The sequence below is a fragment of the Polypterus senegalus genome, chromosome 3 (assembly GCF_016835505.1).
Source record: "Polypterus senegalus isolate Bchr_013 chromosome 3, ASM1683550v1, whole genome shotgun sequence".
Classification (NCBI taxonomy): domain Eukaryota; kingdom Metazoa; phylum Chordata; class Cladistia; order Polypteriformes; family Polypteridae; genus Polypterus; species Polypterus senegalus.
In genome coordinates this window covers 99,781,983-99,796,964 of record NC_053156.1, presented here as the reverse complement: position 1 = coordinate 99,796,964, position 14,982 = coordinate 99,781,983, and the positions used below count along the sequence as shown (strand labels likewise).

At 38.6% G+C, this 14,982-nt stretch overlaps 1 protein-coding gene across 1 annotated transcript; it reads right to left on the bottom strand.

Annotated features, from left to right (window-relative positions):
- Positions 1-6,037: 6,037 nt before the first annotated feature.
- Positions 6,038-7,285, bottom strand: LOC120526589 (tigger transposable element-derived protein 1-like). Its single transcript, XM_039749750.1, has one exon. The coding sequence runs from the start codon at positions 7,283-7,285 to the stop codon at positions 6,038-6,040; it is 1,248 nt and encodes a 415-aa protein (XP_039605684.1).
- Between the last annotated feature and the right edge of the window lie 7,697 nt (positions 7,286-14,982).

Below are 14,982 nucleotides of genomic sequence, written 5' to 3'. Positions count from 1 at the left end.
TTTTTTTCATTCATTTTTTTTTCATAAACTTTAATTTATTCCCCTCTGAAAGTCTCTACTCTTGCTATGCCAATTATAAACTAAATATATACAGCATGTTCATACTCAAAACTTTTGTAAAAAGACAAGGTCAAAGAGTTAACAGCTGATGTATATCACAAAGATTTCTGTAGTTCAAATTTTATTCCATTTCCTTCATAATCAGTCTTATCATAAAGCAAACCAACATTACATAAAAAATCTGTTTTCTCTGTATTTCAATATCCAAGTACTCGTTACAAAACATACTATTCAAGGTCGTGAGAGGCCATAGCTTACACCAACAGTGGTGGGTGCACGGTAGGAAATGTCCATAGACAGAGGGACAGTCTGTTGCATGCACCACTCACATACATTCATATTCACATAACTAAGTTATGCCCCACTGTTCAAATGTCATATTGAAAATGACCAGGAATGAAATGTCAAACTCAAAATGCTGGATCTGTGAGGCATGTTTGGTACCCACTATTTTAGTTGGCTTTCAATTAAACATTTTTAATAAAGTAAAATGAATGGCCATAAAAAAGCCCAAGCAGCTGTACTTAACAAAGATAAGGTGCTAAGGTTTAATGCATTCATTTTGTAGATTTTCAGAGAAAATATTCATAAATTAGTAAGGAGCAGCTAGACAATTAACTTTGGTTTAGAATTATGATCATTTATCATGATTTAGGCTGACAATTTGCTAGGCTTAAATTAAATCAGCAGGTAAGAGTAGAAGAACAAGTCAAGTGCTTAAGTAGTAATATTTAGCATTTGATAGCTCAAAACCTAAATTAGTTTACTTTTAGTAGAAATTCATGTAGTATTTAGATGTTCATGTAGAACATTGAAGCAGTGACTATTATTAACACTAGAATCCCTGAAGCCTTAAATTCTCCATTAACGCCTTTTGTTTTGCAAATGTGTCGATCAGCACAAGCAGCAAGCAGCCTGTTATCTTATTCTCCCATCGATGCAGTTCAAGTCGCACAGAAGATTCTCAGAATTGAAGTCTGTTTATCTGGGTGTGAGATGCCTGGAATTGTATAGGGTAAATAATATATTGTTCCATGTCTGCAACAATCTGCGTAAATGTAGGATGACAGGAAATATGAGGCAGGAATTGTTGAACACATAACTAAACAGAAACGTTTTTCATATTTTAGTAATAATGGACAAAATGTATATATGAAATGTATAATGTGTGAAGATTGAAGTCCAAATATCAAATAAACACTTTCACTAAAGATCAAGTATTGTATAACAAAACAAGTGTGCTTTTATTCAAGAATATAACCGAAGAAAAAGAAGTCGGGTTAGGGTACGATGAAATGAATCAAAAGCAGTTGCTAAGACAATAATAACAACAATACATTTCATTTATATAGCCCCTAAGTTTGAAAAATATAGGAAATAGGAAAGAGTGATGGGGAATGGTATACAGTGTCTCTTATTATGACCAATTACTTCACATCTAAGATGAACTGCAGACGTTTGGTGACTTCAGGAAATGTAGGGAAATACAAGTGACTAATTACATAAGGCATACAATTATGCATTCTCGGAGAACTCTGGTAAAGTTTGCTGTTTGTAGTATGAACACACATGAGAATGTGTAGTTGGCTGTGATGCTAGGTGGTACTCAGAACACTAGCTTGTAACTCTTTAAACCTTTCTGCTGTAGCATTTTCATGGTAAAGATTCCAAGACTCTGAGGTGTTGTCCAGTGCTTGAGTTATGTGTGGTTTTCTTCTTGTTGCAAAATTTTAAATTTGTGTTAGGTTAGGGTTTTTGTAAAGAATTTTTTTGGTTTTATGGTGAATGCTTTTACCATGTATGCTTTTATGTGTTGTTTCCCAGAGAACCTGTATAGTAAGTTTGCTGATACAACTATCAAAAAGCTACATCCCCTAAATGAAATTCCATCTTTTGTGAGAAAACATTTTATGGTCTGATAAGATCAAGACCGAATGTCTTAGACTTAATTTCAAACAACATGCCTTGCACAGCATAGTTTATTACCCAAGGAAGGCAGTATCTAGTGTCAAGCATGGTGGTGGTAACATCATGCTTTGGGGTGCTTCTTTTCAGTGGATAGAAAGGAAAAGTCAGAAAAAAAGAAACAATGAATAACCGCAAGTATAAGAATGTTTTGTAAAACAGACCAACCGTTACCCAAAAAAGGAGAATTTGTAAATATTAGCTAAGGGTGCTATGTGCCTCTGTCTACAAAAAATTAAACTATCAGACGCCGGAAAACTTGTACCTGATTTCTTCTTTGTTGTAAACACTCATTATGAGTGAGTGGTCCATGAAGCTGTGCAGATTTTAAGTAAATAATCAACAATGTGTAGATTCCAATTCAGTGTGAGTGTGTGCAAATGTGCTCTGCTCTGGGGATTGTTAGGATACCTGGATTATCATGGGCACAGACATGCAAATGTGACAGTCAATTAGATGTCTCATTCCAGGGAGCGGCTTGTCACAACTGTGCCCTACTAGGCAGGCTGAATATAAGAGGAGCCTGCACGTCAGAAGTGGGAAAAAGAAAGGACAGACGAAAATGGTTTTAGGCTACAGTTCATTTGACTCTTACCAGTACATAAGTATGTGTACAATCTTCTCGCATATCTAGTTGGACTGGGTCAAGTGGTGTAGCCTAGGAAGGGGTTTTCCATTTAGATTATGTTGTTGTGATTTATAAGAGTAAAATGAAGTGTCAGGGTGGGTTTGGCAGTTATTTAATGCAGGGGGGATAAGCATGTCACCAGAGAGGGAGACAAGCATAGAACTCAATTAATCAGAGCTGTGAAATTGATAATAACATAATGCATAAACAGTGAAACATTGTCAAAAAGAAATAGAAAAAATATTACATGAATAGCCAGATGCTGGAAAGTTTTAACTGCATAATAAAAGCCTTGATAGAAAGCTACCCACCAAAATGATTGGCAATAAGGCAGACCTTTTATAGAAATATCAAACTAGTTTACTATAGATGCTGCTTTGGCATACTTATCAAGAATTCCTAATACCTGCAGCACTGCATACAAGGATTTCCTGAGACTTTAGTGAGTAGAGTTCCCAAGGGTCTAAATAAAATGAAGTGCAGACTGTAAAAGTGTTTCCTCTGTGTAGAATATTCAAACTTCCTTCAATTGAAAGAGTATATGCCCAATTTATCTTTTTTAAGTATTTCTACTTTCTTTGACTTTAGAAGTACCAAGCAAATACATGTACATTCACACTTTTTGAAAGATTTATGCCTGTAATACGCCTACATTGTTTCCTAAGAATGCATTGTTCACAGTTCTATTCTGAAGTGTGGCCTGTTGGCTATGAAGTTGAGCTATTAAGCACATGGTTATTGTCCCCACCACTGATTTTTGTGTGTGCCTATTAGAATCACAGATCTTTTATAAAGAAATGATCAGTATACACTAAGAACCTTTCATTGGTGTTAATTATGAAAAGCAGACTATTTTATATTTCATTTTTTGGAATAGTCTTCAGGTGGTAAACTGTGCTTTACCAGTATGCGTTATAATGGCACACAGTTAATACATGAAGTATTATTTAAAAATTACAGGAGTTAAAATAAAATGTTTCTTTTATTTTGTTTATGATAGACAGCTTGCTAGAACAGTATATGGCATAAATGTTTGACAATTCTTAGATCTTCATGTTATAAGGAATACCTAATTGTCTGTTTTATTTGTATGGGTTTTCTGTCATTTCCAAATATGTCTTTTCTGAATGATTGTCTACAGTATATAATGTTAGCAATATCTGTTAGTCGCTATATGAATAATTCATAGAAATATTGTTTTCTTCCAGATACAGCACCTGAAACCATCACCTGGGCCACTTTAACAATCTAACTATTTTGTATTTTATTTCAAAGTGATAATAAAAGGAATTTGAACAAGATGATTTTCTGAAGCTGCATCTATGTTTGGAAATTGTTGCTCAATGAAAAAATGCTCAAATCGGCCAAGGTAAAAGTCATACCATACAAATAAAAAGTCAAAATAGAGGCCCAAGAAACTGGTGAATCACAAAAGTCTTGCAACAAGTAGATTTTAGTCATGGGTGAGTAACAAGAGTTTACTAAGTTGTTTCTGAATAATTACAAAAATAGTAAGAAGAGCAGTGAGGGTTGACATGCAAGAATAAGTATGGGAGAGTACATGATTGTGCAAAGTGATTGGAACTTAAGAAATTTTACACTTGACTGGAAATTGTCTAATTCATTCAGTATCTCAGATGTTTTTTCAAGGACAGGAATACAGCTTGGAAGTAAAGCAGTGGCACCAAATGCCATATCAAGATACCACAAACAGAATAGAGGAGGTTCAGCAACACTTTATGATTATTGTATTACTTGTACTTTTAAAAAATGACTAAAAAGCAGACATGCAATATACACAGTTAATCAGCAGCTCTAGTCAGGGTATGCTAAATTCAAGTAGTGAGTTTATAGCCTGGACTTAAAAGCTGAGATTAAATGTGCATCTTTTATATTATCAGGCAGATCATTTCACAGCTTTGGAGTTCTGTAACTATAAACTGAACCTCCCACTTTTACTTCATTAATGCCTGGAATCTTTAGAAGGCTGGAATCTTGAGATCTTAATTTGCACTGTGTCTTGTAAGTAATGATAAGTTCAGTTAGGTAAGCAGAGTCTTGGCTATTTAAGAATTTACATGTAAGAAAGAAGGATTTAAAAATAAGCCCTATGTTTAACTAGAAGCCATGCTAAAAACCTTGAAAACATACGTTCTGCGGTTGTACTTTCTAGATCATGTAATGATTCGTGCAGCAGAATTATTAATTAACTGAAAGCTGCATAAAGAACAATTTGAACAGCCAGTGAGTGAATAACACATTGTAGTAGTCAGTCCTATTAGAAATAAATATATGAATTAATTTCTCAGTATCCTCCATATTTATAAACCATCTTAATTTTCAAATATTTTTAGGCTGGAAACAGGTTTTAGATAGTTTTATAATGTGTGCTTTAAAAGACAAACTGTCTTCTCAAATAATGCTTAAGTAGTGTACCAATTCAATAAAGTAATATTTAGGGGAACTGTGTTATAAAGTGACATAATATTCTTGCAGTCTGAATCGTTCCCCCAATAAATAACATTTCTGTTTCTTCTGTATTCAGAGATAGGTAGTTATCACCCATCTCACTCTTTTAATTTATTAACACAAAATTAAATCAGTAAAGGTCCAAGTATAGATCAATGCGGGACACCATATTTAACTTCCAAATATAATGATGGAGTATCACCAGCTCATTTCTGTACATATTGAACTTGAACATATTGTACATATTGATAAACATGAAGTAAACCATGCAAGGCAAAACTTTTGTTACCCTTTTTCTTTACTCCTGTCTATATTCTCCATTGTATACTTTTTGAGATTGCAGAAAAACTTTAAATATTAAAGTAACTTTGCTTTGTTTTTGCTGGCCAGATGGTTTTTATATTTTTCTCTCTCTGCCTTAATGGACATTTTGATTTTAAAGCATTTGTCTCACTATTGGACCATAAACCTGCATCTTGAGTTCCAGATTAGGCTGTTTGGAGAATGTTACGCGCAAGGAAGATGGCCCAAATATTATTGTGTGCAACTGGTAAAAAATGACCAATAGTTGATTGCAAAAGTTAGTTCCGTGTTGGGGTCAAAAGCAGTATAAAAAGTATAAAACAATCCTTTATTCCTGTGCACACTGGAAGGGGCATTGCAAAGTGGGAGAATGTGACCTATTGGGAGGAGGAAGCTGGAGATGATTCTAACTGTACTACAGGTGTTTCATCTTGAGAAACAGCTGATGTAGAGGGTACAGGATCTGTTGCAGGCATCTCTACCTTCTTAAAGAACTGTTCCAGGCTGGTCTGGAAGGTTGATGACTTCTTATCTTCCAAAATCTGCTTATAGCATTGTGAGGCATCCATAACAGCTCTGTAGACCTTACTGAATCTGTCATCGCTGGGGTCCTCAGCCTGAAATTTTGCCAACCCATCCTCTATCATAGAAAAACCTGCCAAACCCTTGATGGTAAATCTCTGGGGTTTCTATCTCTTCCTCTTCAATCAGTTGCTTCTCTAGCTGAATGAGGTCCTCAGCAGACAGCTCCTCTCCATGTGATGCCAGTAGCTCTGTGACATTCTTAGGCTCCACATCCAAATTAAGCTGTTTACCCAAGGCAACAACCTTCTCTGTTACAGCCTCCACTGACTCCTCAAAGCCATGGAAGTCATACACAAACTGGGGGCACAGTTTTTTCCACACACCATTTAAGTTTGTTCGCTTCTCTTCATCCCAGGCAAAAGCAATGTTTTGTACAGCATTGTAAATGTTATAAGAATTCCAAAAGTCTTTGAGTGTCAGGTTCTCGTTCTTCTCAGTTGCATTAAAGGCCATAGCAAATGTCCTCCAGAGATAGTAGGCCTTGAAAGAGGCAATGACATCTTGGTCCATGGGCTGTAAAAGTGCAGTGGTATTAGGTGGAAGGTAAACCACCTTGACATTATGGTTAAAGTCACTCAAGTGGGCGGGGTGACCTGGGGCATGGTCCAGCACTAGCAACACCTTAAACGGTAGTCCCTTGCTAACACAGTAGTCCTTCACTGCTGGCACAAAATGACTGGAAAACCACTCCTCAAAAATCTGAAGTGTCACCCATGCCTTCTTGTTAGACCTCCAGACAACAGGCAGTTGACCCTTCCAAATGCCCTTTAGTGCCCTTGGATTCTCTGCCTGGTACACCAACAGAGGCTTGAGTTTGAAGTCACCTGCAGCATTCCCTCCAAAAAGCAAAGTCAGTCTCTCCTTGCCAGCTTTATGGCCTAGTGCTGTCTTCTCCTCCCTGGCGATATAGGTCCTGTAAGGCATACGCTTCCAAAAAAGGCCTGTCTCATCAACATTAAACACTTGTTCAGCACAGCAACCTTCCTCTTTAATTAATTCAGTCAACTTATTAGGAAATGTGCTTGCTGCTTTTTCATCCCCACTAGCAGCTTCACCCTGTACCTTAACGTTATGCAAGTTGGCACAAGCTTTGAAATGCATGAACCAACCCCGGCTAGCCACAAACTCTTCACTTTCACTCCCTTCCCCCTTTTTACTTTTAATTGCCTGAAACAATCGTTTAGCCTTCTCCTGAATCAACATTAGACTTACTGGTATATGCCGCTGATGCTGGTCTGCCAGCCACAAAATTAGCAATCTTTCCTTCTCATTCATTATGCCACTGCGCTGTTCAGTAATCACAGTCGATTTCAATTGGGCTGATCACTTTACATGCTTTAGGATACGGCCTTTATCCTTGATAATTGTTACTACGGTAGAGTGGCTAAGGCTTAGCGTGTGGCCGATATTTGTTGCTGATTCTCCTTTTTCCTATCTCTTTAAAATATCTAATTTCACTTCCATCGTGATAGCTTTCCTCTTCTTCAAAGCATTACCATCTGAAGACTGTAACTTTCGTTTAGAAGTCATGATAAGAGTCAAAAAGTCGCCAGTATACACTTGTGCCGCACTCAACCAAACTACCTGTAGTTCGCCGACTCCCTTACTCATACACCACATACTTTCGCAGCATGTAACAAAACTACTGTAGTTCGCCAACTCCCTCACTCATATGCTGTGTACTTTCACCACCCGCAACCAAACTAGTTCACCTCTGTAAGTCTGTAAGTACGATGCTAACAGCATAATCCAAAACACTCACGTCTTAATTTTTTTAAAGTTCTTATGGGAATGAGCGTCGTAAACTCAAAATGTCGTATGTCGCTATGTTGTAACCTGAGGACCCCCTGTATAAATATTAAGTTAAGCAATAGTTTTAGAAGTTCCAGAAGTTATTTGATTTGTGGTGGATTAAAAAGTAAATGTTATGACATTGTTTACTATTTATATTCACTAATTTATTATGTGATCCAAGCCAGGCCAACTCTTTCTAGTGAGAACATTGAGTAAGGGTTTAAATTTGGTACTATACATTTAAAGTAGCCTCTGTATTTCTAATTGGTCTGTTTGCTGTTTATTTAGTATTTGCAGTTTGACATCCATTAATGTTCGTGCTTATTTACTTTTATTGATTTAACTGTTTATCTATTGATAATTATTGTAGGCTGCCAACGCTTGCCTACTGGTTTCCATGATATCCCTAATTTCAGGCTTTTTTGCACACTCTGGGAGCTTCAGTGTACAGGTGGTCCTTGGTGCTTGTCATTAATGTTGTGTATAATATAGCATTGCTTTGAAATTTGGGAGGTTTGTATAGTGAAATCTTTATCACATGCTGCTTGAAGGTTACTTTTCTCATTGTTTGTGTGTCCAGCTTCCCCTTTAGTTTCCGGTTATCCCATATTTTTTTTGTGTTAGGCTCAAATTTTAGGATTTCATTAGAACTTCATAAATAAAATGGTTGGATGCAATTATCCACCAAAAGTAGCATCGAAGGCTTTTTTCATATGCATTGCATGCAGGACACAGTGACTAATAAAGGAGACAGAAGTACAGATAAAATGACCTAAGTATTGATTTAATGTATTTTGTGAAGTTCTTTTTACTGTAAAATTATTAAAAACGTGTATTGTCACAGAAGACATGTGATAGATGGCTCTTTACTCAGCTAGGACACCTAGTTAATGGAAGGAACAAAGATGCATGGAGTGCCCCTAGCTGAGTTAGTGGAAGGACAGAGGGAGACTGTCCCCCACCGACAGATCGCTCCGATGCACTGCATGGCCGCATCCTGCTGGTGGAGCTCCAATGTGTTTATGGGAGCTGTATTCCTGGTAAGTAGGCCTGCAAGGTTATGTGGAGACCATTATGGGAAGCTGCAAAAGGATGTCATTGTTTGTTTAATGAGACTCTACCAGACCCGGAAGTGCTTCCTGAGTGTAGGGTTTGGGCACCAGAAGTACCTCTACTTCCAACTTAAAAAGAAACTCTGTGCATCTCCCAGGAAGTTAGAGTTGCTAGGCAATGAACAACACTTGCTGGGAGGTAATGAACATGAAGGGAAAGAATTCTGTTCTTTGGTATTGTGCTGTGTGGTAATCAATGAATTGAAGAGAAGCCTATTGAGGTACTGTTACAAATAAAATAACTTTATTTAAACTTGTGATTGTGTTTCTGTAGTTGTGTTGGAATTTGGGGTCCAGTGATGCCTGCTAGTGGCCGCAACTGAAGTAGTTTGGCAGGGACCTATAATAAAAAGTAATTGTGGAAAAACCCCAAAGAGAAGCAAATGATGGGAAATAAAGTGAACCATGCCTGTTGCCTGAAACAATAGAAAGAAAATATCCCAAAAAAGTCCCCAGGCAATAAACGAACCCTGCGTATATGGAATCTACCAAGGATGAGTGGCTTTACAGTAGCACCACAAGGAAGAGTGTGTGCTTGTTCTGGTGAAACCCTGCAGGGGATTTCAACAGCTGCTTATCGTGATGGTACTGAGGAAGTGGTAGGCCCCATCACAGAGCCGAAAACATCAAAAGTCAATTAAGATAAATCACACCTGTCTCACTAGCGAGAGGCAAAGCTAAGGCTTGCCATTTCCTGTTTGTCTTTTTCTATAATGTCTGGTGTGATGTCTCGGAATCCCCATTGGTGAGGAACAGACACATGGTGGACCACAAGGAACTTTGTGAAAATCAAGTCGGCTACCTGTACCAGGGACCATGAATCCCAAAGGGAAACATTGTAGAAGGTTGCAGGAACCAATTGGTGAATGATACATTCATTATTTTTTTGTATTGAAAGAGAATGGTAGAGTGGTCTGTGTTTCAACTTTGACTTAATGTTACCAAGAAAGACTGGTTGCATAAACGACACCGATTCTGAAAAGCCACATTCACTGTCACCCTCCCAACCAAGCATGTACAGAAGATGAACACACTATCTGACTCGGAGGAAATTTATAGAAGATGCTCAAGCTCACCTTTACAAAACTGAGAGAACAGTATTAAAGCTTACAAATTGGAAGTGTTGCTGCACCCACTACTTATGTAGCTGTGGGTGGTGTTGTCCTTGAAAATGACTCCTTGAAAATAATAGTAAAGGTGGTGGAAGCTCCGGCCAAAGCAGAGCTAGAAGTGGTCAAAACCTACCTGAAATGACCTGGAATAAGAACTAGTCCAAAGGTTGATTTGGCTGCACAGGTGAAGAATATTTGTACTGTACATCATAAAAGAATATGTAGCTGAAGGGAACTAAGCAGCACTGTTTCCGACAAGCTCTTTAATAGACAAAATTAATATACTGAGTCCTGGAGTCAGAAAAATGTCAACGCACACTACAGAATCAATGTGGGTAAGAGAAGTGCTGGAGTTCAAAGTGAGAAGAGCCCTTGTCATAACTCTTTTTCTGTGGATAAAGGTTCCCAGACTGTTCGTGGGCCATAAAGTAAAAGCTAAAGGAAGACCCAGGCTCAACAGCAATGCTCATTTAACAGTGGTACACCCTGTATATTAAAAAATGCAAAGTTAACTGACTAACTCACTATCTTATCAACAAGACAGTATTTCCCATTTAGTTAGTATGATATAGAAAAAAGAAAATTAGCCAACACTTTATTTTTTTTGTGGATGCATTTTTTATTTTTCGATAGATTTTAATATTATCCTAACTTAAATACTCTGTGCTCTACCGAGAATTTGCTTTATGCAAACATTTGTAAGAAACACAGAAAAAATTGATTGGCCGGACAGCAGCATAGATAATATGATGGATGAATAACTGAAGAGGAAGATGTATTGTGGAGAAGTACAAAGAGATGTAATCACGTCTGGCATCTACAATCAGGTATGAAATGGAAGGAAAAAGTTAAGTACAATTCAGTGAAGATGTGAAGGTCAATGGTTTTCAAGCACAATAAACCTTAAGTGCCTGTTCCAGGTTCTGTTGCTGTGAGTAGGTGTTGCTTCTCTGAAAGCAAGAAGGGAGTGAGAGAGAAGTAGACATGGAAAGCCCCTGATCTTTTTGTCCATTATATATAATATTGCTCCTGATCAATGTTACTTCCATTATATGAATGTGGAGAAAGCCCAAAGCGACCCCACACCACCACCCTACGCACTTCAGTTTTATATACATGTATGACAATGTCTGATAATCACAGACGGGGCAGAGGCCCTGACACCTGCAAATCCTAGATATGCCCCTAGACTGGTGGCATCAGTTTAAGCTTAATGGGTTTCCCCACAAACTACTCCCACTGCAATATATTTTCTCATCTATGGACTTTCAAGGGGGACCCCTACCTCACCCTCAGAAATTGTTTACATTTACATGTGTGTCTGTTCACTTTAAACAGGAATACCCCAAAATTCCTTGCATCGGTAATTGAAGTGGGCTGACATTTCGTAATTTTTGCCCTTAATTACAGGTAAAATTCCTCTACAACGAACTCCCAGGGACCTAAAAAATATTTTGTTGTAATGAGATTCTGTATTTGTTACTATAGTGCTTTCTTTAACTTGCGTCCAGGCGTTTGCAATCATTTCAATAGCTTCTTTCATGTTAATTTTGATCTCCTCCTGCATAAAAGTTATGCTGATGAGAATTTTTCTCAGCATTTCCTTGCCATAATATACTTCAGGGTGCGAATTTTGCCCAAATCCAATTGCTGAAGCACTTCTGTGCAATTGTGTGGGAGGAATTCAACGTGAACAGTATCTAAATGTGGAAGCATGTTGTGTGCAGCACAGTTATCAATCAGAAACCAAATCATCATTTTCTTCTTTTTCATATTGTCAGGTTTCTGAACACTTTGGAATCCTCACCCAACGGGAACAACACGCTGATGTGTGTCCCGAAGCTCAATTGCAGCGTCTGTGGAAGATTGTTTGTCCGTTTCTGGGGCAGGGCAATAGCAGGCTCACAGAGGTGCAGTGAAGCGCCACAGAAGAAAATCATAAAAGATCGGGGTCATGCTATAAGTCCCTGTCTTGCACCCCAAAACATGAGGCTTAGTCTCAGTACTTTAGCAAAACCAGCTTTATTCAGCTTAAAACAGGAACGGCACAGTTATACAGTATATTGTAGCATGAGCACAGCAGTCAGGCAGGGTCATGGCCAGGTCAGTGACTAAGTAATCCTGTTATCTGCATTTAAAATGTATGTGCTCCTAATCTTGCATCACCCATTGAGATCTTTTCTGTTTACTTTGGCAGGGAGACACAGCATAGCTGTGAGCCTGCTTTTGCCCCGTACAGACACGGAGATCGCACTTTGGGATGCTCTTCGTTGTGCTGTCTTGCTGAAGGAGGTCCCAAGAGAGTTTACAAACCTCAAATTTTCTTGAATGAGTGCTGCATTAATAGGAATGTTTCTTCATCATTTTTTTGTGTCTGCTGTTTCTATAGGAGGGTAACAATGAGTAAAATTGCAATGGATGTTTTTCAAATGTTGACGAGCAATAAGCAAAAGGTATCACTGAAAACTGCAGGAAGCAAAAAAGGCAAAAAAAAAAAAAAAACAGTACAAAGAAAGTTTGAAGAAAGAAAAAAAAATTACAGTGTTTCTGTTTGCGGATCGTTGTGCACAACTGAACTGCGGCCACAGAACTAACTGCTCTGCGGATGATTCATTCAGGCATCTGAAGGTCTTTTGTGCACTTCGTTGTGATGAAAGTATCTGCTGAATGTACTTCGTAGTAACAAGATTTCTATAGACTCATGTCATATGGGGAAGCTGTAGGAACCATAAAAATACTTCATTGTAATGAAAATTTCATTGTAAAGATATTCATTGTAATGGAATTTTACCTCTATATGCACTCTTAGATGTTCACCAGACATCTAGTATGCTTGTGTTTTCTAGACTATGAGCTTTCATAATGGTTATCCATTCCACCCTGTCTATCTCCAGCTTTTGGACATGGCTCTAGTAATTTAAAAATGAAGTAACTCCTCCCGCTTCAATCACAGTGTTGGCCTTAGATTGTGGTGATTCAATTTCTAATGGGTAATCCAAGAAATGTTGTCACATTGCTCAAAGCTATATTCCTCATAGGGAACTGACAGTTATGTATATCCACTTTAAACACTCCTTTGCATATATTTGTACTAGTGGAGTTTGAAAGGGGACTCCACACAACTCATGAAAAATGTCAAAAGAAATACTATAAATGAGTAAATGACGTAAATAAATGAAAATTGTAAACATCTAATAATAATAATAATAATAATACATGCTGAGATTTCAGATTATTCCTACTGTTTACATGTTTCAAATAAAACAAAAAAAATACACTCTCCTGTAAAATGGTATTTTGCAGTGAACATCAACAAAAGCTAAATTAGGAAAAGCAGAAATTTTTCAAGTCCAGGAATGTTTTGCTCATGGACAATTGTGTATAGCATTTTCAAGACTAAGCACCTCCAGTGACCTTATAATATTATTATTATTATTACTTGACTGATGCCCTTTGTCCAAGGCGACTTGCAGCTTTTGAGGTACGACTGGTTACATTTTTGTTTTTCCAGTTGGAGGTGGGCAAGTAAAGTGACTTGCTAATGGTCATGCAGTTTCAGTAACAGGATTTCAAGGTCCAAATCCTTAACCACTACACTGCATTGCTTGCCTATAATATTACCCCTTGATAAAAAAACCTTCAAATACAGGGTGATTAAAAAAAATCATTGGATTTCAACTTGATTGATTTCACTTGTAAATCATTAAAGAACAATGCAGTAAATTGTAAATGGTTTAAGTGAGCATAAAGTTTCTTAAGTAATTTTACAAGTATTCCTCCAGTATTGAAGTACCAAGTCTAGTCCAGTACTGGTGGCGTGGTAAAGGAGATTGATCACATCCTCGTGGGTAGATGCTGGAGGCTCTTGCAAAACTGCCCAGTTTGTGAATTCTGACCATAGACTTGTTGCTACTCTTAGGATCGAACTTAGGTCCAGTAGGTTATCACCTACTAGGAAAATGAGCCTGGACTTGGCCAGACTCCAAGACCAGGCTGCTTCTAATGAATTTGCACGCAGTTTGTGTGAAGAACTTTCAGATATGGAAATGACTGCCGATCCTAATGTGATGTGGGACACCTACCATGACAAGACCCTGAAGGTTGCTGAGGGTTGTGTTGGTGTTACCGGTGTTCCCAGAAGGAGGTGTTTCATCTCGCAGGGCACGCTGGATGTCATCGAGAGGAATCGCAGTGCACAGCTCAATGGCAACTCTGGTCTGTACTGGGAACTGAGAAGGATGGCTGCGAGGGCTCTAAGGGCAGATGAAGAGGCGTTTGTTAGAGGGATCCATGAGCAAGTGACACCATCTGTGGTCTAGTGATTCACATCCTGCTTACAGAGGAATCGAAGCATTACGCACATCTGAATCTGTTCCTCAGAGAGTTGCAGTCAGGGCGGCTGATGGAACGGTCCTTACGGATGGCACTGCAGTTGTGACCCGCTGGGCTGGCTACTTTGAACAGTTGTTCAAAGCTGATCCTCCGGCTAGGACGTTGGATATCTCTGGGTCCACAGTTCTTGAGGCTGATCCTCCGATTAGCTGTGAACCACCCAGTCTCACTGAGATTGCACAGGTGGGGAAGCAGCTGAGGGGGGGAAAGGCTGCAGGGATCTGTGGTATCCGGGGTGAACTTCTCTAGGCTGGTGGTAAGGCTGTCTTCCTGGCATTGCAAGCAATCTTTGCTTCAATTTGGGAGACTGGCATAATCCCAACTGACTGGAAAACGGGACTTGTCGCCCCAGTCTGGAAAGGGAAGCGTGATTGCCTGGATTGCAGCAGCTACAGGGGGATAACACGGCTCTTGGTGCCGGGTAAGGTCCTTGCTAGGGTCGTCCTCAATAAGATCTTTGATCACTTGCTCAACTACCAGCGACTGGGAACACTCTGGTTTTACGCCTAAGAAGTCTACCATCGACCGCATCCTGGCACTGAGGGTTCTCATGGTGCGCAAA

Bases quoted from the DNA above. Each gene is read 5' to 3' on its own strand.
- LOC120526589 (XM_039749750.1), bottom strand. From the start codon at position 7,285: ATGAATGAGAAGGAAAGATTGCTAATTTTGTGGCTGGCAGACCAGCAT.